The following is a 23,977-nucleotide window of genomic DNA, read 5'->3' on the forward strand; positions in this document are numbered from 1 at the left end:
GATCACATTCAGCTCTGTCGGGAACCCAAGTGGGGTCAAGGAAGAACAGAATGCTCCTTTATCTGGAAGTCAAACCTCACGGAGAGAGTTTCGTATTTCACAAAACGTACACAACTGTCGCCACTCAGTGGCGTTTGGGGCACGCGAAGGATGGATGAATGAATCCAGTTTCTTTGGGAGAGCAGGTGATTTTCCCAACCAGGCTACTTCGCAGCAGCCCCTGACTTACTTGGGGCTGCACGGCACTGAGCAAAGAGGGCTGCTTGTGCAAAGCCCTGTGAGGCGCTCACCAGCCCCCCGCAGGAAACCCCCAGGCAACGCTTCATATTTAGCAGTTGCTCTTCTTAACTCCAGGAAAGTCTTCTTTGACTGCAGCCTCTGCATGGGACCGCAGGGGTTCTCTAAGACCACACTCATGAATTTCATGAAATCCCATGTTTTGCTGAAATTAAACTGCAATGGGTTCACACTGAATTGTCAAATGTGCAGCATTTGGCAATCAGGGAGAGACCGACAAAGACAGCAAAGTGACGAGCAAGGAAAGACACCTGTGTTAGCTTAGGGGGTTCCTGCCCGGGGACTCCCACACAAGTGCACTGCCTGACAGCGACTGTTCTCTGACAACCTGTGCTGTGGAAGGCAGTCCCGTGACTTCAGGGACTCACACTCACCTGCGTGTTTTATCTGACATGCGTAACACATCTAACAAGAGCACGCAAAACCTGTTAGACTACAGGTAATTTATCTGCACTGCATGGAGTCTGAGTCCAGGTCACACATGCTCAGAGAGCAGAGGCATCAGGAAGCACTCCACCCGTCGGGCTACCTCTGCTCAAGAATGGGGTTCTGTGTTGACAAGGGCCGACACTGGACCCCAGCAGCCCGGCCATCCCTGCCGCCTCTACCAGCCCCAGCCTCAGCCCCACGCTGATTTCCTCTCGTGCTCAAATGCCCCCTATTCTCTTCCACCTGACCATCTTCCTCCATGCTGGTTCCTTTCCCAATCTTGGTTAGAACACCACTCCCTCCGCAATGCCTTCCTTTGCCCTCATCTCCCACTCGGGGCAAGACGAGGGCCTTCATCCCAATCTCTCCACACTACCCCTCCTCCTTGGCACCGCTTGGCCCCTCGCTGTCTGATCTCATCTGTGTAATGGGAGGACGGACATCACTGCCCCTCCAGACAAGGAGGCCATAGCCACGAAGCCCATTCCTGGTTGTGCTCGCCACTGTACGCCCGTTCTGAGAACAGGGCCAACAAACAAATCACTGAACTCACCTGTCACCAGGCAGGCTACGCAACCTCACAGGGCCAGTTATCCCACCTAACTCTGGTGATTGTCATTAGCCACAGCGATGACAACAGCAACAACAGTGACGATTCTAACATGCCCTCTGAACTGATAGCACCCACCACAAGCCAGCGCTGCCCTACGTACTTCTCCAGTGTCTTGTGTGCCAAGCTGAGCCACCATAACACACTGTGCACAACGGGACACTAACCCAGGGCTGCGCTGAATCTGCCTGAGGTTCAGAGAGCCGGGACGGAAAGCACAGGACTGACAGCGTGGGACGGCCGAGCTAGGCAACGTGGCTTCCGCTGGTCTCTGCAGAACAGCTCATCCTGGGGGCCATGCAGCATGCTGTGAGGAACCACATGAGGAGGCTGCACTAGGTTTTCAGCCACCAACTCCAGCTGAGCGGCCTGCTGACAACGAACACCAGTGTTCAACAGCAAAGGAGCACAGTCCCATGAGGCCTGCACAGCCACCACCTAACTGCAGTTTCACTGAAGGTCCTGAGCAAGAAACACCTGCCTCAGCCCAGTCAACCTCCAGGGAGTCAGAGAATCCAGTCACCGCTGTGGCACGTTCCCACAGACACACAGAGCTAGCGTACGCTACAGCCCTTCAAGACCAGGCTGACTCCACCACGGGCACGCTGCTGCAGAGGGAGGCACGAGCACTCAAGCCAATTCCACGTCTAAGCAGCAGGGCTACAACATGGATGCAGGATGTGGCCGAGACCACGCCTGAACAAACTCAGAGCAGACATCCTGCGGCTACCGGAAGGAAAAGGGGAGGATCCAGGTCCCACTGGGCAGCACTTTCATCATCACCCGGCTCATTCTCATACTCATCTGCACTCAGTGTGTGTGCCTGCCGATTTAACAGGTTAACCATCCCAGATGGATGAAAGAAACGAACCTTGATGGTGCTACTCCAAGCCACCTCTTCTAATACTTAAATATTCCTCCCCTGTCCGAGCAGAGACCTCAGTCTTCACAAAGAAATCTGTGAATCTGCAAACCACCTCTGATGATCGTGACTTTCTGAGGACCTCTCCTGTCTCAAGCATCTCTGTGCCCATGATCCTCCATGTGTTATGACAGCGGGCAAGTCATTCACTGACTAAAGCCAAGCACCCATGTCCCCTGGATGGCGGGAGTTGAGCTGTGTGTGGGACCCAGCATGGGCCTGGACAGGTAGCACTGCCTCGGCACTGCATTACCTGCAGTCTCTCAATGATATTCCGGTAGTCTCTGGAAGCCGCCAGCACCGAGTCCCTGCGGGCAGCATTGCGGGCGGACAGACGCCAGTTCATGGCTGTTTTCTGCACGATGTTGTGGGACTTCAGGAAGAGGTTGTTGACTTGGCTGTCCAGGTCCACAGGAATGGCAATGGCCCGGCTCTTGGCTGCACAGGACAAAGACAATGTGTGAACTCACAACATCTACAGATTTCCTGCATGTGGGACCCACAGGAGGAGTCCCCTCCCCTGTCCCGGGCCGGCCTGTCTCCTGCTCCCTACGAAGCCGCAGGAGCTCATCTCAGCCCCACCCACCTGTAGATGAGAGCTTCCGAGGTGAGCTGTGGGGGACAGCAGCTGGGAGCAACACCAAAATGCTCCCTGCTCATCAAGTGCGGGCAAGCCAGAGCTGAAGTTCAAAGTGTTTCCTCACCAACAGTTTCACAGGGCGGCGGGTGGGTGTGCATTTTAGGAATTATAAAGGGATGGGCACTGGGCCTCAGGGTTTAGGTAGTGATTCAGACTCCAGTATCCCACACTGGAGCGCCTGGGTTCGATCTCTGGTTCAAGTTCCTGAGTCCAGATCCCTGTTAGTTCAGACCTTAGGAGGCACCAATGATGGCCCAAGTAGCTGAGTCCCATGTGGGCGATCTGGAATGAGCCCAGCCTAGCCCTGGCCATTGTGGGCCTCTGGGGAGTCAGTCAGCGGATAACAGCTGTGTGTGTGTGTGTGTGTGTGTACATGCGCACACATGTCTCCCTCTCCTTCTCTCTCAAATAAATAAATGTTTAGAAAGTTTTGACAGGCTGCCGCTGTGCCATAATGGGCTATGGCTCCACCTGCAATGTCGGCATCCCACATGGGTGTCGGTTTACGTCCCAGCTGCCCCCTCTTCTGATCCAGCTTTCTGCTATGGCCTGTGAAAGCAATGGAAAATGGCTCAAGTCCTTGGGCCTCTGCATCCTCGTGGGAGACCCGGAGGCAGCTCCTGGCTCCTGGCTTCAGATCGGCGCAGCTCTGGCCACTGCAGCCATTTGGGGAGGGAACCAGCGGATGGAAGACCATTCTTGTCTTTCCCTCTCTCTGGCTGGAATTCTACCTTTCAAATAAATAAATTACATTAAATCTTACATGAATGACCTCAGCTAGAACCTTCTGCACGGAATGCTCTATTTCCATTCAATAACTGCAGCAAGTGCCCTTGGAGTGGTTTTAGCCACGAGACTCCCAAGGGGAACAGGCGGAGTTCTGGGGTGTACGAGCGCCCAGGGCTGTGCTGTTTTTATGCTGACATCAGCCCGCTTTGTCTTTGACCACCACCAAGAACAAGGAGAGTGCATCTCTCTACTGAGCCTTGCACACTTCGAGCTCGCTCAGATTTTCACCAGCTCCAACCTGCAGCGAGCATCACTGCCACGCCGGCTCTGGTCTCAAGCAGCCGTCTTGAGGATGAGCAGGTGTGTGGAGAGCACAGGGCCACCCACGCTCGCCACCTCGGCCCTGTCTCTCAGAGCTCATGCCACTCCTGCCGTGACCCTGCCGCGCACACACTTCCAGAGCGTCACCTCACTGTGAGACGCTGCCACGTAAGGAACAAACAGAAACACACCCGTGAGCGCTGCAGTGGGCTGGGCCCCAAGCAGTGCCATCTACACTTCCCCGCCAGCCACCAGGAGGGCGTCACATTCTGCACGTGGCACTGCAGGCAGGACACGAACGCCGCCAGGGCCTCACAGGGCAGGGACCCAGCGGAACGGAGGGACGAGCTGGGGAGGGGAGCCACTCTGTCAGCTTCCTTTCAGAGCTGCCGCAGGAGGTGAGACACAGGGGCTAGGGGGCCGGAGGTCCACTTCTGAGCAGAGGCATCCCCGGACTGTGAGGGCGGCTCTCCGGGGGCACTTCTGTGTGGTCACACGCTTCTGCTGGACTGGACATCCTGACAGGCAGACTTCCTGGGCCCTCAGGTGAGCTGTGTGCACTGCCACTCGCCAAGAATTGCCCAACACAGAGCCATGGCAGCTTGCTTCTCAAGACTGCCTTTCTCTGGGGTTTCCTGGCTCTTACTTGGGGTGAATCTGGCTTGGGAGATAAGAGGGAGGCTGAGGAAGCAGAAGATGATGGCTTTAGCTCAGGCTCTGCCTATATCACCTGGCAAGAGCCACAGCAGACACTCCTTATGCAACAGGGGGCTCATTTCCACCATGTGACAGCCACACTGTACAGAGGCCTTACCCACGTCAGACAGCACCCGGATGCAGCTCTCTACAGACGCCTTCTGGCTTGGCATCAGCCAGTTGCAGTGGTAAACTCTGAATACACCCTGCAGCAGCTGCACAAAGACGGGCTGGCGAGTCTGCAAGAGAGAGGCAGCGTGAGCACAAGGCTGTCCCTGGCAGACACCTGTGATCGGACCAGAAACACGTGCTGCCTTGAACCATGGCCCAGGGACCCCTGAGCAAGTGGCACAAAAGTGTGCCTGGACAGGAGCTGTAGCCAGATTCATAAAGTTGATGTGGGACCAGTGTTAGGTGCCGCAGGTTAAGCCACTGCCTGCAGCACTGGTGTCCCGCATGAACACCAGGTCAAGTCTCGGCTGCTCCACTCCTGACCCAGCACCTGCCAATTTGTCTGAAAAGGCAGCAGTGAATGGCTCAAGTGCTTGGGTTCCTGTCCCCGAGGTGGGAGACCAGATGGAGTTCCTGGCTCTTGGCTTCATCTTGGCCCAACCCCAGCTGTTGCAGCCATTTCAAGAATGAACTAGTAGACTGAAGACCTTTCTCTCTCTCTGTCTGAATTTTACCTGCCTTTCAAATAAATAAATAAATCTTTAAAAGGAAGTTGCCTGGCCAAGGGAGAAGAACTGCAGAAGCAGTTAGGCAACACAGAAGCTCGATGCTATCAAGTGCATCTGAGCTCAGGAAGGGCACTAAGCACCGTGACTGGCACTGTGAGGACAGTGCTCTGTCCACTCACTGGCCAGCTAAGTGACTCTGGAAACCGCTCTTCAAGTTTCGGCTCCATCCCACGTACAGACACGCGGACTGAGGCACACAGACCCTGCAGCTCTCCAGACACGACACCCTGAGCAGCACCACAGTGGCATCAGCAGAAACAAACTGACAAGCGATCTCAGCTGAGTCTGCTTACCTCTTTCTGTCTGCAACGTCTCAATGATGTACCAGACCAGGGAGCTCAGGTGGGCCCTGTGCAGAGACTCTCAATGATGTAACGGACCAGGGAGCTCTGGTGGGCCCTGTGCTAAACTCCCAATGATGTAACGGACCAGGGAGCTCTGGTGGGCCCTGTGCAGAGACTCTAAATGATGTACCGGACCAGGGAGCTCTGGTGGGCCCTGTGCAGAGACTCTCAATGATGTAACGGACCAGGGAGCTCTGGTGGGCCCTGTGCGTAGACACTCACTACAGAGGAGCACTCAGAAGTTAGCTGAGCAGAGGAATTACTCTCTCCACAAAGGGAGACATCAGCACGCATTTCAGAGTACAGAAACTCAAAGAGCCCCTCAATCAATTTGACACTGACTTTGAGAATGCACCAAAACTTATCATTTCGGTCCCAAAGGGGAGCTTCAGACTCAGGAGGCAAAGATGCCTCTGTGAGATCAGCTACACCTCCGACCCATGGCTGGGGGAGATGAGGGACAAAATGCCACCCAGAAAACAGCAGGAGAGGCTGGCAGTGTGGCACGGTGGTTTGGGTCACCACTTGGGGCACCAGCACCCCATATCAGAGGGCTGGCTTTAGTCCCCTCTGCTCCACTTCTTATCCAGTTCCCTTCCATTGCACCTGGGAAGGCAGCACAAGATGGTCCAAGTACCTGCGCTCCTCCCACCTGTGTAAGGGACCTGGACAACATTCTGGGTCCTGGTTTCAACCTTGCCCAACAATGGCTGCTGCGGCCACTTGGGGAGTGAACCAGGAGACAGAAGATCACTCTGTTTCTCCCTCTCTGTCACTCTGTTTTTAAAATAAGTAAAACAAATCTTAAAAGAAAACAGAAACAAAAACAAACAAACAAACAAAAAAACAGGGGTTCGGCACTGTGGCATAGCAGGTAAAGCCACAGCCTGCAGTGCTGGCATCCCATATGGCGCCAGTTCAAGCCCCAGCTGCTCCACTTCTGACCCAGCTCTCTGCTATGGCCTGAGAAAGCAGTGGAAGATGGCCCAAGTGCTTGGGGCCCTGCACATGCATGGGAAACCCAGAAGAAGCTCCTGGTTCCTGGCTTTGGATTGGCGCAACTCTGGCCGTTGCAGCCAACTGGGAAGTGGACCAGTGGATGGAAGACCTCTCTCTCTTTCCCTGCCTCTCCTTCTCTCTCTGTACTAACTCTTTCAAAGTAAAATAAATCTTAAAAAAAAAAAAAAAAAAAAAAAAAGCAGCAGCAGCAGCAGCCAGTACGAAAGTGCTGAAAAACTCTCAGGAGGTTTCTAAGAAAGAAAAACAGTGGGAAGTGCTGGTGGGAAAGGAAAGTCTAAAAACTGATGAGAAAACCTTCAGAACCTTCCCTGCACACATGGTTCAGCTGAATTCTAGTTACAGAGAGTATTACAGTACAAAGATACTTTGAAAAGCTCGTGGAAAAATGCAATGAAAAGCTATGTCTATTTTGGTGCAGAAAGTCTTTTAAATCCAAGCAGTGTTTTCATAAAAATGCATTTGCACAAACCTTCTGAGGACCCCTTGCACGCATGGATTTCAAAACTATGTACAAAAAAAATTTAATTTGGCTTTCCATGAACTTTCTGGAGTACCCTTGCAGGTGCCCCAAAGGAGCTCATTTGGGCCTTGGTGCCAGTTCTGCGACACAGGAGTCCCCTTCCACACAGATGAGCACAATGGCCCAGAAACAGCACGAGAAAGCATGAAGGGTTGAGGAGGAACCGCAGAGCAGAGTGGACCTCAGCCCTAGGAAGCCAGCGAGCAACCACTCTTCCCACAAGGGCGCCTGGGGGCCGGGTCCTGTACTTTCCTTAGGTCAGCCCTTCCACTGTGCACCTGCTGCCTCTCATCAGAGACGGGTTTCCAACAACTCCATGGAAGTGACTGAGAAAACCTCAAGTTCAGCTCTGAGTGGTGTAGTGGTCCCTGTGCTGACTCCAAGGGAGCCAAGTAGGGGCCTTGCCATTTCTCCCAAGCACTCCCTAGCAGCAAGGCCAGGAGTCAAGTGCTTCTTATATCCCTCAGCTGCCCCTGACCATGACCCTGTGAAGTCACCCGTGGCCTCATGACTGGCCCTGCTGGGTGGCGAGTGCTGGAATGGGGATGGGAACCCCACAGTCTGAGGAAGCAGTGTCCTCTGGTGAAGCTCATTCCTCTGAACCTGTATTTACTGCTCCCTTCCGCGAGTACAAAGGATGAGTAAACAGGTCCCACTCTTGCTCCCAGGATTCCACATTTCTGGCTACCACTTGGGAATCCACTGACGTCTTCAACAAAACACAGCCAAACCCAAGTTCATGTTCCTTCCTCCCAAGTACTGAAGGGAGGGTCGATCCAGCCAGGGAGCTAAGGGCAGCCTTTCAACAGGAAACCAAATCAGACAGACTGCGAAAGCACTGCAAGTCGTTTTGCTCGCAATCCACACTCCATAAACTCTTAAGGCACCTCCTGACCAAACTGGACTCTGGACTCTCAACACGTCTGTACAACACGGGCCTCGCTAGGGATTTGTAACATTTATGGCGAACACTTACCTCCCTGACAATTCCTCCTTGTCAGTAGGACAAAAATGGATTAGCAACAGAGCAGGCTAAGAAGGAAAGAGTAGGGGGCGAGGATGTGGCTAACAGCTTTGCGTTTCCTGCGGTGGATTTACTCTGACAGTTTGGTTTTGCAATATCATCTCATGACCTATAGGAGAATGGGAGTTGCCATGGAAACTGTCTCTTCCTATTATTAGAGAAGCAGACCCTACCTTGCTAAGCAAAGCAGCTTCCTGGCAGTTCCGGGCAGGAAAGTGCTCGGGGAGGACATCCCATGAACTCGTGTGCCTTGGCCCCAACAACGGTCAGGCAGCTGGCAACTGTGCGCACTGCACTCGATCGCTGGCCCTGTGGCCGCCACCAGTCCCTAGGAATACTGCACATTGCGAAACGCAGGCAGCGTGCAGCCACAGCTGAACAGCGTCCTGCTCTGGCCACAGCATTTGTGAGCATCAGCAGGCACGTGTGCCCTCAGATGAGAGAGCGGTTCCCGGGTGTTTACACACATATCCTGTGCTAATAATCTGGGAGCATGAATTTGAGAGCTGGTTTTCTAACACGGGATCAAAGGGGTGGACGAGATGGAGGGGAAAAAAAACAACAAAGGATTTTATGGAGAAAATCAACAACCAACAGCCACTAGGCAGCAGACAACTTTGGATACCTCCCTACCCAAGAGAAACTCTAAAAGCCAGGGCTCTGCAAGGTGGCTCCCTGCCAGTGCTCCCCACCCCACCTGCCAGCACCTGCGCCACGACTGAGGGTCTCCAGGGCACCCTGCCTTGCTGTACCTGCAGAGTTGTGCTCTGGTCCGAGAAGGGAGAACTGAAGAAGGTCGTGACAATGCTCATGACAATTTCAGTAACGTACTTCTCCAGGATCGAGTCCGCGTGCTTCCTGTCGCTTGTGTTGTTACAGGCCTGCAAGGCAACCACATGCTTGTAAACCTCACAGCTAAAACTACCCTGGAACAGCAAGAAGCCCATGACCCTGGCGGCTGGTGCTACGGCACAGTGGGTCAAACTGCCTTCTGTGACACTGGAATCCCATATGACCTGGCTGCTCCACTTCCGATCCAGCTCCCGGCTACTGTGTTTGGGAACTTGCCATCCACCTGGGAGACTCAGATGAAGTTCTTGGCTCCTGTTTTCAGCCTGGTCCAGTGCTGGACACTGCAGCCATCTGAGGACTGAACCAGCTGTCTCTCCTTCTCTCTCCGTAACTCTTTCAAATAAGTAACAGGACAGGACAGGACAGGACAGGACAGGAAAGGAAAGGAAACCATGACCCCACAACTGGAAGGCAAAGGCCTGCAGGTCACTAACCTCTTCCCTAAGAGCACAACAAAAGGGGCCCTGAGCTGTGGGCAGCAGATGAAGGCACCACCTGCAGTGCTGCCATCCCATTAAGGGCACCGGCTGGAGTCCTGGCTGGTCGAGTTCCAGGTCAGCTCCCTGCTAGACCACCCAGGAAAGCAGCGGATGACAGCCCAATGCCTGAACCCCTGCCACCCACGTGGGAGACCCAGATGGCGTTCCGGGCTCCAGGCCCTTGTGGTCAGTTAGGGAGAGAACCAGAGGATGGGAGAGATCTTTCTCTGTCTCCCTCTCCCTCTCTCTCTCACTGTCTCTCCGTAACTCTAACTTTGAATGAATAAATAAAATCTTAAAAAGAAATACTAGAGGCCAGCGCTGCAGCTCAATAGGCTAATCCTCCACCTAGCAGCGCCGGCACACCGGGTTCTAGTCCCGGTCGGGCCGCCGGATTCTGTCCCGGTTGCCCCTCTTCCAGGCCAGCTCTCTGCTGTGGCCCGGGAGTGCAGTGGAGGATGGCCCAAGTGCTTGGGCCCTGCACCCGCATGGGAGACCAGGATAAGTACCTGGCTCCTGCCTTCGGATCAGTGTGGTGCGCCGGCCGCAGCACGCCAGCTGTGGCAGCCATTGGAGGGTGAACCAATGGCAAAAAGGAAGACCTTTCTCTGTCTCTGTCTCTCACTATCCACTCTGCCTGTAAAAAAAAAAAAAAAAAAAAAAAAATACTAGAGCTGGAAGGCCGTAATTTAAGAGAGAGAATAAAAAACCGATCTTGGGGGAAAAGCAGAACGAGTGTGGACGCTGCGGTGCAGAATCACACAACACTCACACGGCGCAGGGCTGCCAAGGCCATCGCTTGCAGCTTCGTGCCCGTGTTTGGCAAGTCTAGACCACAGCTTTCACTTGAGCTTTCACCTGCACCCTACTCAACTCCGCTGTATGAGACTGGCCACTTAGGAGGTTGGATTTTTTTAAGTCAGGTTTTACTACCAAATTCATTAATTAGATCCAAATTTGCTTCTGTCATAAACAATGAATGAAGCAAAGAAAAACCGACCAAGCCTCGTGGACACATGTTGGCGCTGTCTGCAGCGTGAGGAGGCATTTACAGAGGGAAAGGAGTCCGGGCTGGCAGCTCCTGGACTAGGCAGCAGAGGGGTCAGCAAGCTACGGCTGGGGCTGCTTCATGAACACAGCTGGACTGCACAGACTTGCTGCTTTGTCAACGCACTTCACGGCTGTGTGGGTGCCACCAGGGGCTGTGACAGATGCAGAACTGAACACATACACCACACGGTCCTAACCAGAAAACTTTCCAAATTCCAAAAATTAGGCGGAGGTGGTGGGGGGTTGCAGATCAGGCTCCAGGCTCCTAGCTCTGGCCTGGCCGAGCCCTGCTCACTGCAGCTAGCTGGGGAGTAAATCAGCAGATGGAAGAGCTCTCTGTCTCTAACTCTACCCTTTCTGTCTGCAACTCTTTCAAATAAAGAAAATAAATCTGGAGCCTGTAGTGTGGGAGGCAAAGCAACTGCCTGCAGTGCCAGCATCCCATATGGGCGCCGGTTCAAGTCCTGGCTGCTCCAATTCCAATCCAGCTCTCTGCTATGACCTGGGAAAGCAGTAAATGATGGCCTAAGTCCTTGAGCCCCTGCACCCACGTGGGAGACCTGGAAGAAGTTCTTGGCTCCTGGCTTTGGACTACCACAGCTCCAGCCATTGAGGCTATCTGGGGAGTGAACAGCAGACAGAAGACCTCTCTCTCTGCTTCTGCCTCTCTATAACTCTGTGTTTCAAATAAATAAATAATTTTTTAAAAAAGGAAAATAAATCTTAAAAAACAAAAACAAACAAAAAACCCACAAAGATATGGCCCAAAGCCCCCTATTACTGGATTAAAAGACTGGGAGAAATCTGAGTGTGTGTGTGTGGGGGAGGGAGGGAGGGAGGGAGGGAGGGAGGGAGGGAGGGAGGGAGGGAGGGAGGGAGGGACAACACTGCAGTATTAAATGTAGTTCTCTCTTAGAAGGAAAGTAAGTCCACGCAGGCTTCCTGCCTCACACTGAGAACTGCACAGTGACGCAGAAGACACCATGTTCTGGTAGACCCCCACGCACCTCCTCCTCTTCACGTCAGACTCTGACACTGGGACGTGGCTCACAACTATCCTAAGAGTAATCTCGGGACCGACCTCACCGGCTCAGTTCCATGGACAGTGTGCTCTGCCACACAGCGGTCTCCTGGCTGTAGAACAAACATGAAGCTCAGGGTACAACCAAGTCAAACACCTGGAAGCCCGGCCAGCTCTGGGGGAGGAGAGAAGCCAACGGAGAGGAGCACTCAGCAGAGTCCTCAACACCAAACTGCAGGAGGGAGTGCTCGCGCTCAGTCGTGTCCTCTGAGCCACGTGTGGTCAAGGAAAAGACCACCCGACCAAGGCCACTGGCCCTGCCCCAGGTCCTCACTCACACGTCGGTCCTGAAATGGCATGATCTCCCACAAGGCATACCCATCTTCCTCACATCCACACGGGCTGCCACGTGACACATACGTGCACACACGCTCACACACACCCCTGGAGGCCTCACCCTGCAGATGTCCACCAGGAAATTCTCAAAGAGCTTCCACATGTGGTTGCTGGTGTAGATCTCCTTCATCTCCACCTCGGTGTCCACGTAGCAGTGGTTCAGGAAGTTTATGTACGCGATTTTCACCTGCCACAGAGACAAGGTTCAAGAAAACTCAAATCTAAGTGTGGGACTGATGAGCACATCTCCTGTGTGAGAAGCAAGACAGACACGGCCAACTCCCTTTCCCGCCGGCTTGCATTCTGACGTGCTAGTTTTCAATACACACACCTGTGAAGTTAAAAAAAAAAAAAAAGCTTTGGAACAGAATATTTTCATGACCTCAAAGCAAAGAATGATGCAAAAGCTCTGACCACTGAAGTAGGGAAGTCTGACTGCACTAAAGTAAACAAGTCCTCTTCTTCAAAAGGCACTGTGAAGCAAGGGAAACGGTGCGGGCTGGGCCATGCTTGCAGCAGATACGCCGTCCCCAGCCATCTACAGATCTGTCCGGGAGCAACAGGCAGCCCATGAGGAACGTGAAGGAAAACAGCAACCCAACAGTTCCTAGAGGAACATCGTGTGTCCAGAAAGCACTCGAGACAGGGCAGAGCTGGACCTCCTCTAACGTTCCATGGAAGCCACCATGACCAGCGGGAACACGTCCGCACAAAATCCTGCACGGGGACATTCAGAGCTACACTGTTCCCAACAGCCACAGGGTGGAAGCAACTCAGTACGTAAGGACAACTCCACATGAACCGTGCAATGGAGTACCACTGAGCAATAAAAAGATACCAAGTGTTGACATGTGAGATAACCTGGCACAGACCTTGAAACAATCCCACGAAACCAAAGGGTCCCAACAGAGAAGACCGCATAGTGCAGTTTCATTCAAAGGAAACGTGCAGATGATGCAAACCCGTGAAGTCAAAAAGAAGCTTCACTGATGCCCAGGGCTGGGGGTGCTGACACAGGAAGAGAGTGGCTGCAAGCGGGCGCAAGCTGTGACAGGGACTGCGCAAGTCAGAATATCCTGAAAACTTCAGACGTGTAGCCTTTAAAGGCGGGAACTGTACAGTAAGTATCTGTATAAAGTTTTTAAAATTTAAACCACGCTGAGATACCGCCACACGGAAAGCAATCAAGCAGATGTGCTTGTGGGCATTGTGGGCACGCTGTGGAGCAGCAGGAGCCCTGGAGGGCGGAAGGAGGCAAGTGGAACGGACCAGCAACGACAGAGCCCTGCCGAGTCACAGTGAAGACCTGCACCCCACAACCCTGCACGTCCACATCTACACACACGCCCAGCACAGAGAAGTGTGCACGGGGACGGGATATGTACACCAGGCATACACACAACACACAGTGAATGCAGGGGCCAAGATGCACACATGGGATACACACCACGCACAGAAGCCTAAGTAGGGGCTAGGACACGTGCACCAGGCATAATGTATGCATGGGTCAGGATGCACACAGCAGAAAGAAGTATACACACTGGGCACACCCACAGCACACAGAACTGCATGTTGGGCCAAGACACATGCACTGTGCTGATCCTGGCAGCCAAGAGCTGGGACTGAAAGGACTGGAGGAGAGAAGGCCAAGTCACCCTGCAGACCGAGGGAAAGAGCACATGAAGCCTGAGAGGACACCACGAGCCCCTGCTGGGACTGACGGACCTTGGGCCAGGTCAGTCAGGGTGCCACAGTCACAAAGGAAGAACAAAGCCTGGCGAACAAAACCCCACAGTTCAAGGGTGCAGCAGGGTGCCCTCCCAGGGAAGCAGCACGGGATGCCGTTCTCTGTGTTCTTCACCTGGGTGCAAGTCCCGGGGCTGTGCCCTTTATAATCCTCCTGGTAATGGATAGTTACTACGTCTTGCCTCCTGCTGTGTTTCAGATAAAGAAGGGTCAAGAGCAAGCGAACACTTGTTCTAATTCTTTTCCAAGCAATCCTGCAACACACACTCTAGCTCCCTTACCGCACTAACAGGAGTGCAAACTGAATCTGTGCTGAAACATCACGTCCACCTATCTCACCTACAAGAATCCAGACGTCGGATACCACGCTGCACACACAGGCAGGCGTGTGACACACATGCCACCCTTTCTTCTTGTAACTACTGACTGTCATGTGTTATCTCATTAGATATCGTTAGTTCAACACTCACAGAACACAACCGGGGACATTCAAGGGCTGGAATTGTACGCAACTATAAAGAAGCAATCTGTAATCCCTTTAGGGACTGATACGGAAGAAGCGACAGTGCTACAGTACCAAACAGGGATGGGGCAATAGGGCGTATACACTGTGCTTATATGCAGAACTCTAGAAGGATATCAAAGGACATGATAAAGACTTTCTGTGGGGTGGGTGGAGGAAACAAGCTGGGAGATTCTTCCTTTTTCATCATCTGTGATACTTGGATGTCTCAAAAAAAAGCCAAACAGTACAGATATTTTTGATAGTACAGATATCTGATACCATACATGCTGTATATGCCAAATTCATTAATTTACAGTAGAAAGAAATAGTGTATATTTTTAAACACACTAGGAGAGAAGACTTTGTCTTTCGGTTACCAACATACAGAAACGGGAACAGGAAGGTCCAGAAGCACCAGCTCTGAATCTTACAGGTGGGCAGGGGCTGTGGGGCAGTGGGTTAGGCAGCTTCTAGGGGCAACCACATCCCACATTCAGGAGTCAGGTTCAAGGCTGGGCTACTCTGTGCTTGATCCAGCTTCCTACTAATCCACCTGACAGGCAGCAGATGACCACCCACGTACTTGAGTTCCTGCCACCCATGTGGGAAATCCAGAATGGGGTTCCTGGCCCCTGGCTTTGGTCTGGCCCAGTGCCACTCTTACGGGCATTTGGAAAATGACTCTACCACTCTGCCTTTCACATAAATAAATTAACCTTTAAAAAGTCATGTACTTATTGTGTGTGGTAGAATTATAGTTTATTTAACTTCCTTATGATGGCTTATAGTTGCCACATTGTTTCTTGTGGTAACCATCACTGCTGTGGCCAGCTTTGTGGTAGAGAATGACTGATACAGCCTTACACCTACCTGACCTGTGCCCCATGCACTCTGTCTCCCGTCCCTGAAGTTCAATCACCTGCTCTCCTCTGCTTGTCACAATGAGTCAACTCCATAAGGCAGGAGCTTGCTAGCTGCCTGAAGGACACAGAGGAAAGACCAATGTCCCCTGCGTTCCTACCATACACACCACACACTCAAGGGTCTATCTTCTGAGTGAACTGAAATTCCCATCAGCTGCAGGTCTCCACACGGACACTGTGGGGCTCTGCAGGGCAAGGCCCCAGGCGCTGCTGAGAGAGAGCTGAGGGGGCGCGCCGGCACGGGTGCACTCACCTCGGGAATGCAGTCCTCATGGGTGACCACGCGGACGATATCGTCCAGCGGGAGCAGGGAGTTGCACTTGATCTCCGTGTAAACGTTCTTGCCTTCGGTGCACACGGCCAGGAGCTCCACCAGGTGGATGTGGTACATGAGTGGGCTGTTCTCGTCCATGCGGTCACGCTCCGACCTCATCATCTGGATCAGCGTCTGGAAAGATGCTCTGTCGTTGTAGAACACAAGGACATCCTCTCCGGAGTTGACCAGCTGTAGGAGGAACAGGGCTGGGTCACACCGCGGCCCTGCAGGGCTGGGGCGGCCTCGAATGACCAGCTGCAGGAGGAGCAAGGCTGGGGCGGCCTGGAGGTATCTGTCAGCAGAAAGCAACGTGCTCTGAGCACACCTTCCAAGACCTGTCTCACCGGCACAGCTGCGTACACTGGGATCCCATTCCCATGGAGAACTGAACAAACCCTCAGCAACATAACTGCAACGCACAGATGCAGGAAGACGACAGGGGTCCTGCAAACACTTAGGACAGAGAAAGTCTGCACACAGGCATTCATGCAGAATACCAACTGCACAGCTGCACCTGCACGTCCACACCCAACAATCAGGCTAATTCTTCTTTATTAAATGCTCCCACCTTTTTATGCTTTACGAAGTACCCCCTTTACAAATCTTTCCTGCACTGTCTTGCCTCTTCAGTCAGCAAGGATCCACTGCTAGTTAAGCTGTGCTCTCTCTTCAACACTCAACAAAGACTCCAGCCTTTTTCACTGATAACCTGTCCCAGAGGCAGTGGTCTCTCACCCAATCCCAAGGAATAAAGCAACTGCGGCACTACATGAAACAAAGCCATGAGGGGCTGCCACAGAAGGCAAAGTAAGTATGATCATCATCCGCTGCTCGTTAACACAACTGTATGTCCAGACGCCAAGGAAACTCCACGTGGGCTCATGGACCTCCCCGTGCCCAGTTTTCTCATCTGTAAATCGGGGACAAGGGCAACACCCAAGTCAGGTGCTGTTGTGCGGATGAAGGGCACGGTCAGTCCAGCTGCCGAGAACAGCGCCTGGAGTGCAGCAAGTGTCCAGCAGATGTCACCCTCTCACTTCTGCCCATCACTTCCTGCAGGTGCACACCACTGCACTTTCTCCTACAGAAAAGCTGCCCAAGGGCCCCACAGCAGAAAGGGTACAGTGACATTCGAATCGCAGGTCAAACTTACTCTCTTCATCGTACCAGCCCCACCTGTCACTGGGCTGCCACACGGACGCGGCTTGCAGAGCAAGCACCAGGCAGATTCACTCAAGGTTTTCCTCTTTAAAAAGCTGGAAGAATGCCACACCATGGAACCGGGCACCTCTCTCCAGTGCCTGTGTCACAAGACACGCACTTCCCCTAGAGAAGCAGGCAGGGCTTTCCTTCGCGCACAGACCAGCGTCTCCTCGTGAACTGCCAAGCAGAAGCTCTTGTATCACCTCAGTCAGGGGAATGGTGAGAGGCGACGTCTTAATCCGCAGCAGGAGGACGTCGAGCAGGGCCCTAACTACGCTGCATCTGTCTGTTCTCAGAGGAGTTCCAGCCAGCCTTCCTTCACACAGGCAGATTGAATGCTGCTGTGTCAGGCAAGACCTGTGCTTCTCTGTCAACAGCCAAAACTCGCCAACAAGCATTGATGCACACACACAACCCAACAGGCATGTGCACATACACTCTCCCCAACCTCTCCTGGACTCCCGAAGAGGGGCCTTCCTACAGCTAACATGACAGAACTTTTTAGGTTTCTACAGAACAACAGATGGAGGCGAAGAGAAATCCACAATCATCACCTCGGCCATGACCATGTCTTGGCACTTTTTAATAAATTTCCCTTCTGCCTTGACGATAGTCTGCAGGAACTTTATATACTGGACGTTGCGGCCGTGGGTCTCTATGCAGTGAACGAAGTGCTGGACAACTCTCTCGTTGATCTCACTGCACAGCTGGAAGTTGTTCATGAAGATGTGCTGCATCGTCACGGCCTCGAGGATCTACAGGAGTGAGCACAGGGGACACAGGCCAGTCAGGGACATGGGGCCAGAGCCGAGGGACAAAGAGAAGAATGCACTAAGAGCAGAGAAGCTTTTCAACACTGGGAGCCAGGTCTCCCCATCTCAGTCTGTTCTTTTTTATTCAACTTTTCCAGTGACAGGTAACAAACATAGAAAGTATACAATCCTGAGTGCCCAGCTAAGGGACTGAAGCAAGCACGAGCCCTGGACCAAGCAACAGCACAGCCTCCCTGTCCCACTCCACCACTGACTGTTCCCGCCTCTGCGGCTGCAGGGGAGTGTCACCTGCTCCCAAACCTCACACACTCTTCCCACCGACAGGTACGGAAGCTGTGTGTAGGAACGGATGTGTCCTCCCGCACGCTAGTCTGCATGATGCCTGCATCCAGTCCACGGCCAGAGGGCACCGGGGCAGCCCCAGCTGCAGCCTCCTGTGCGTGACAAATGCTCCCCACAGCACTGCTCTGGGTGTGCCTGTGCGTGAACTGAAGGGACACACTTCTCCCGGGTTTTGCTGGGTCACAGTAAAATTACACTTGCCTTGAGAAGGCACAACACCAACCATCTACCTTTTACATCACGACTCTCCCACATCCTTGCGACCACCTAGTACTGGCGGTCACACCTCACCGATTCTCTGATGACCACCTCATCCTGCTCACAGCCCCCTGGGAGCTCCTCTGCAGTGTCGTGATCTTTCCCTTCTTGCCCATCTGAAAAGCCAGGTGCTGTTTGTTACAAATACACTGGGATGAATTCTCGGCTGAATGTGTGCACTGCAAACGCCTTTCCTCTCTCTGCCTGGTCCCTAACTGGGTCAGCTGATGACAGTTTGAAGAAGACAAACTTGACACGATTTTCCTTTCTAATTAGTGTACTCCCGGCAGTGCATCAGCCAGCTGTGCTCACCACGCAGTGAGGAAGACATTCTCATCGTATCTTTCAAAAGATTCACTTCTTATTTTTTCACACAACGTTTTCAGCTCCTGATTTTTATGTCTGGTATGAAGCAGAGGCTTCTACATTTCTAGCTCTTGCCTTTTCTTTTCCTCATCGTGACAGGTAGGTCCATGCCACGACCCAGTGCTGAGGAGTGGACGCGTGTGCATGAGCACAAAGGTGTCTTCTGCAGCCCTGCTCATCAGCTAAAATCCAGACCCTGCCTGGACGCCCACCAGCGAAGGAATGTTTGCAAAACCCTATGGCCACTCTTTGCAACGCCACTTAGCTGTGAAGAACAATGAGGAAATCTTGTACCTCTCCAGTCTGCAAGGGCAGCACAGTGCACCCCGGGAGAAAAGCGAGACGCACGATAATATGAAGAAGGTGGTGCTATTTTTCTCTAGAGAACATACCATGCTCAATGAACAAACTGAAGTCACACACAACTAACTGGAACGCGTGACAGATGCTGTCTCTTGTGGATACGCATTTGTGGGCGGACGGCAGGCCTGTCCGCAGGGAGCAGGTGGAGAAGGAGCCCCTGCTCTGTGCAGCTGAGGTTTACACAATGAGGAATGGGACCAAGAGGCAGAAACAAAGGCCACTGTCCCCACCACCCTGCCCTCCCCTGCCACTCCTATGCACCCCCGGAAGGGTGCACGGATGTCCTCCAGGCAGGCGGTCGGAATGCTCCCTTCTGGAAGGAACAACCTCCAGAGCGCCCGGCGGCACAGACCGTGCTGCCCCCGCCCCCAACTCCTCACCCAGGGAAATGCACACAGGCTCCCGCCTTACCCCAGGGTTGAGAAACAGGTTGATGTGTTTATGCAGCAAGGCTTGATTCTGCTGGTTGCCTGCACAGAAATTCTGCAAAAATTCATGAGCCAGCCTCATGATCTCTTGCATCTTGGTATCCTCAGCCTGTGTGGGAGGAGAAGGACAGAGAGAGAGCTGTGGCCGCAAGGCTGACACCAGCTTCTCCTGCATCCCAGCACTGCAGCGAGGCAGGGCTCACGCAGGGTCTGCTCAGGGCCTGCTGCGTGTGGACGGCAGCACAGAGGCACCGCAGCACCCAACCTGAGCAGCAGCCAGTCCTGTTACACCCTACCAATAAAGAGGAGTTCTTCCCACTAGTCCTGAGTAAAAACAGCTTTACTCAGGACAAAGGCAAGAATGCAAGCTGGGTGAGCATCCGGGGGACCCCACTGTACAGCAATGACCAAACCTTCTGACAGCCACTTCTAGATGCAGGCACTGACCACAGAGCTGGGCTGACCCCACACACACGGTGGGGCCTTCTCTCACCAGGCCCCTGGCTCACCTGCTCAAGGTGCCCAGCACACTTGGTCTCACCTGAACTTCTGGCAGAGTGGGAATGCCCCTGAGTTCAAGTTGAGGCAACTGTGCTGACCGTGACTCCTTCCCTTGTCTCCCCACGTTTTTACCCTGAGCCCGAGGTTTGCCTTTGGCCAAGTGGGACAACAGTTGCCTGGGCAGTCCCCTCGTGTGCCTCTGTGATTCTACTCAACAGATGCTGTGACCCTCACACCAGACTAAAAGCACAGTCAGTACAGGTCGAGTTCCACACTCAGAGGGAGCAGCATTTCAGAAACCTACGGCCATTCTGCCCAATTCTAAACAAGCACACATTTAGCACAGCAGAGTGGACGCGTCCTTCCTACCCACACACCCACGATCGTCCCCCTGACTCTGGGCGTCATCAGCTGCGCTCGGGCAGGACTGTGCAGCCGTGAGGAATGCAGGCACCCATCTCATCCAGGGTAGACGGTCTCCTGGCTGTGCGGCCTGGAGAAACACTGACCTCCTCAGACACGGAAGCGCACGTTTCCTCTATGTGTCATGAAGACAAACTGACAACACCCATGTGCAGGCTTGGACAGCGAGCACTCACTGAACGTCAGCAACTGGTTCTCATCTACACTGAGCTCAGCAAGCTTTGTCCTCGGGGTGACGCAGTTCATACGTCAGGTGCCCTGTTCCAGAAGCCGAGTTCAAGACCCCCTGCAAGTACTCCTGTAAGCACCTAGAATTTAACCACCAACCACAGCTGAAGTGCTGTATACAGGTGCTCGGCTCTGACCGACCCAGGTCTGCACTTTGCCCACCTCCGGTCTAAAACAGCTGAGAACACAGGACACAACTGTCTAGCACAGGTGACATGGCAAATACACAGAGCAACTAGAAGGGACTTGCACTACCTGTGTCTCTCACTAACCGGGGCTGCGGGGGGCCTTCCAGCTCTAAGAACTGAGAGGGGAGGGACAGAGAGCTGCAGCCGGCTGACAGCGTGGCCTCAGCTGTGCGTGCGTCCATCTCCTCCACTGGAAAGCGAGTCTGCTGGCATCAAGGACTCCGGAGCCTCCTAGCCGAGGTGGATTTTTACAAAGCCAGAAAGCTCAGGAGACATCTTATCACAGCCTGGTGGGATCTGTGCTCTCCGCGTGTGTGTCCACACAAACGTGTGCCTGTAGACCAACAGTGCTCTGTGAACGTCTGTCTCTCACTAAGGAAACCGACAACAGCCAAGAGAAAGCCATGGTCACAAACTACCCCTGAGGTCCTTTACACCTGGGGAGGGAGAGGGACTGGCAGGCCCAGTCCAGACACCAGGCGAGTTCAGAGGGCAGCAAGCCCACAGTAACTGCCAGTCAGCTACGCACCTGCCCTCTTCAGAGGGACGAAGCCTGGTGTGCCTTATGGCTGTGGAAAGGCGGGATGCGCCTCTTCACAGGGTTCCCTGTGGGGCAGCTCACAGAGAGGCAGCAGGTGCAGAGCGGGTGCAGGCCCAGGCTCCACACACGTGGGCCGTCCTGAGCCCCTAGAACCGCAGGCCTCCTCTAACACAGAGCTGAAGACAGAGCCAGCTCCCTCGGCTGGGTTCTCGGGGACAACAGGAGCTAAACAATGCAAAGGCTGCACCTTGAGGCCCACTCCCTGCAAGCAGTCGGCAGACGGCCTTCTTCAGGCCACTCATGCCCATCAAGGCCTTCTCTCACGGTCACTTGTGAACCCAACAGGCTGGAGACTGAGCCTTGGCGTGTGGAAGCTCCCCAAACCCCAGGGTGCCTATCGACAAAGCGGGCCCAGCACAGCTCCTCAGTGGGCTTCACATGTGTTCTTGGGTGCCGTGTGACCCTACACAGATGCTAAGCACTGCTCCCCTCCCCGAAGCCCCACCAAAGACAACACCTAGGAGGCAAACCCCACTTCCAGCCGGTGGGGAGGAAACTCGGATCACAGAGCCCCAGAGCAACCTGAACACAGGGCCTGCTGTGGGCTGACCACCGAGGACTCCGAGCGGCCATGCCGCACGCCCGCAGGGGCATCTGAACCACGCTCCGTGCGGTTCCTGCACTTGCCCTGAAACCGCTTTTGTCACAGTCACAGCGTGGGGCGCCCACCTTCTCGTAGGGGATCTGCAGCAGCTCCAGCACCACGGCGTGCGCGCCCATGTTCCGCAGCAGTCGCTGCTGCTGCTTCCTGCTCTTCCTCACTGAGGCGCTCTCCTGCACGCAGAGTTTGCTGAGCCGAATCAAGATCTGGCAGAGAAACACCGGTCTCAGAAAACCAGCGACCAGAGTTGGCCAAGGGCGCAGGAGCAGGGGGCAGGGACGCACACGGGGTCACAACACACAGAAACCGCCACCAGGAAAGGCAGTGTCCCTCCTCCCTGCACGGAACCCAACCAACGGACAACTACGGACACAACTTCCAGAACAGGCAGGGATTACGGCTTCAACAGCCAGAGGGCCAGTTTGAGAGAGATCAGGCGAAGCAGACGACCAGAACCACCGCCTGGACGGTGCGGGGAGATCACTCCTGGGTAACAATGCACAAAGCCCCCCCCCCCCCCCCCCCCCGAACATCCTCAAGTGACCCTTCCTAAGGAACTGCAGCTCTTGGTGGCTGGCACGCGCGCATCCCGACAGCGAATCCGTCGCTCTGGTGCAAAGCTCCGGCAGGACCTGGGGCCCGCAACAGGTGCAGGGACTGCAGACACACGGCCCAGTGCAGGGCCAGTGGCAGAGTGCGGATCTGACCCTTACCCTCTGGTCTCCCCTTTCACCCTGTCCAACTTCACGTCCAGACAAAAAACCTGGAGCGTCTGCTGCTTCAAGCTGACCGTTGGAGGAAATGAAAGCACCTCAGAGCCCACAGCAGCAGGCCAGCTCACCTCCTTGACCACCCTGTAGTTGTAGCTGCTGGCGCTCTCGTGCTTCTGCGACTTGTTGTTCCCCTCCTACGGAGAAAAGCAAAGACAGCTGTGGCACGCACAGCTTTCAAACAAACCACTGTCTGTTGGCTGGGGTGAGCACTCCCTTCAGGAAAGAACGGGGGCTGTACACGGTGTCCAGCAGTCGTATGGGTTTGTACACGTCATTTACTCACACTCACTCTGTGATAGAGGCCAGGCCAGCCAGGGCCACAGCACAAGTTCATGGTCACATGTTTCTGTACAGGTGACCTGGTGCTCAGCCACTCTACAGCTGAAGTCTTGAGACAGCTGTCACTCTGGGATGTTACAGGCTGGTCTCTCAGGCCTCAGCCCAGCCCTTCCTGCATTTACTCAACCCACGTAGGATGCATCCTGGCCCACAACACCTGCTGTCTGCTTTGCAGCCCAACACAGGCTCTGCTCACCTCTGCTTTCTTGTGTTCATTTTCTCCAGAAGCACCGTCCATGGTCTCATCGGGCCCCTGCCCCTTGTACACCCAGAGCTCCGACTTCTCCACGATGGACCTCAGCTGATCCAGGTCCTGCTTGATCTGTTTGTAGTTGTCCACATCCTGGCTGGTCACCAGCAGCTGGACCTGAAGGAACACAAGCCATCAGATGTGCACAGGGGCATCTGAGGGGTGCAGCCTGGCGCCGGCCCTCCATCTACCTGCTTGAAGGCCTGTAGGACCTCCTGCCTCTGACTGAAGTGCCGGAAGAGCAGCTGCAGGGCCCCCGACACCAGGGGCGGGTAGTCGTGCATGGTCAAGTGCAGCAGCACGCGCAGGAAGGTCCTGCCGCCGTGGTCATCCAGGTCCAGCGGCGTGTTCTCCTCACTAGAGAGCACGAGAGGGACAGGCCACATGAGCCACAAGTGCCTCTCCCCCCCACCCCCGGCGACTAGATGTCTGGTGCTCTATCCACTCTCTGTGTGCTGACTTCTCCTTACGCCAACACCATCTGGACGTGTCCTCAACACTGCAGAGATTATATGACTCTATGTCATCATGGCCGAACCTGAAACCAAAGCCCCGGCCCTCTGGTGGCAGGAAGACTGGCAGCATAGCCAGATCCCCCGCCAGAATCACAGGGCTCTCCCACCGGGCTTCACTTGCACTCTGAGGACTGCAAACAGACGTGGTTCTCCTCTGTCCCGGGGCTCCTGCGTGTTCCAGACCCTGCAGACTCTCGAGTGAAGGCCCAGCCTGCTGGCTTTCTAGTCTGCAGCTCTCTGATGTC

General features: G+C 54.1%; 1 protein-coding gene across 11 annotated transcripts in view; it reads right to left on the reverse strand.

Moving 5' to 3' along the window:
* ITPR1 (inositol 1,4,5-trisphosphate receptor type 1) overlaps window positions 1-23,977 on the reverse strand; it is a 299,108-nt gene that overhangs the window by 103,600 nt on the left and 171,531 nt on the right. For all 11 annotated transcript variants that reach the window (XM_070050022.1, XM_070050021.1, XM_070050014.1 and 8 more), the window contains 11 exons: window positions 23,409-23,574; window positions 23,164-23,334; window positions 22,697-22,762; window positions 21,924-22,061; window positions 19,297-19,422; window positions 17,338-17,538; window positions 15,518-15,769; window positions 12,152-12,277; window positions 9,045-9,173; window positions 4,763-4,883; window positions 2,512-2,696 (listed from right to left, as the gene is read on the reverse strand). In XM_070050022.1, the coding sequence (XP_069906123.1) occupies window positions 2,512-2,696; window positions 4,763-4,883; window positions 9,045-9,173; window positions 12,152-12,277; window positions 15,518-15,769; window positions 17,338-17,538; window positions 19,297-19,422; window positions 21,924-22,061; window positions 22,697-22,762; window positions 23,164-23,334; window positions 23,409-23,574 (1,681 nt within the window). The remainder of the gene's footprint in view (window positions 1-2,511; window positions 2,697-4,762; window positions 4,884-9,044; window positions 9,174-12,151; window positions 12,278-15,517; window positions 15,770-17,337; window positions 17,539-19,296; window positions 19,423-21,923; window positions 22,062-22,696; window positions 22,763-23,163; window positions 23,335-23,408; window positions 23,575-23,977) is intronic.

This window comes from Oryctolagus cuniculus, chromosome 10 (genome assembly GCF_964237555.1).
Source record: "Oryctolagus cuniculus chromosome 10, mOryCun1.1, whole genome shotgun sequence".
NCBI lineage: Eukaryota > Metazoa > Chordata > Mammalia > Lagomorpha > Leporidae > Oryctolagus > Oryctolagus cuniculus.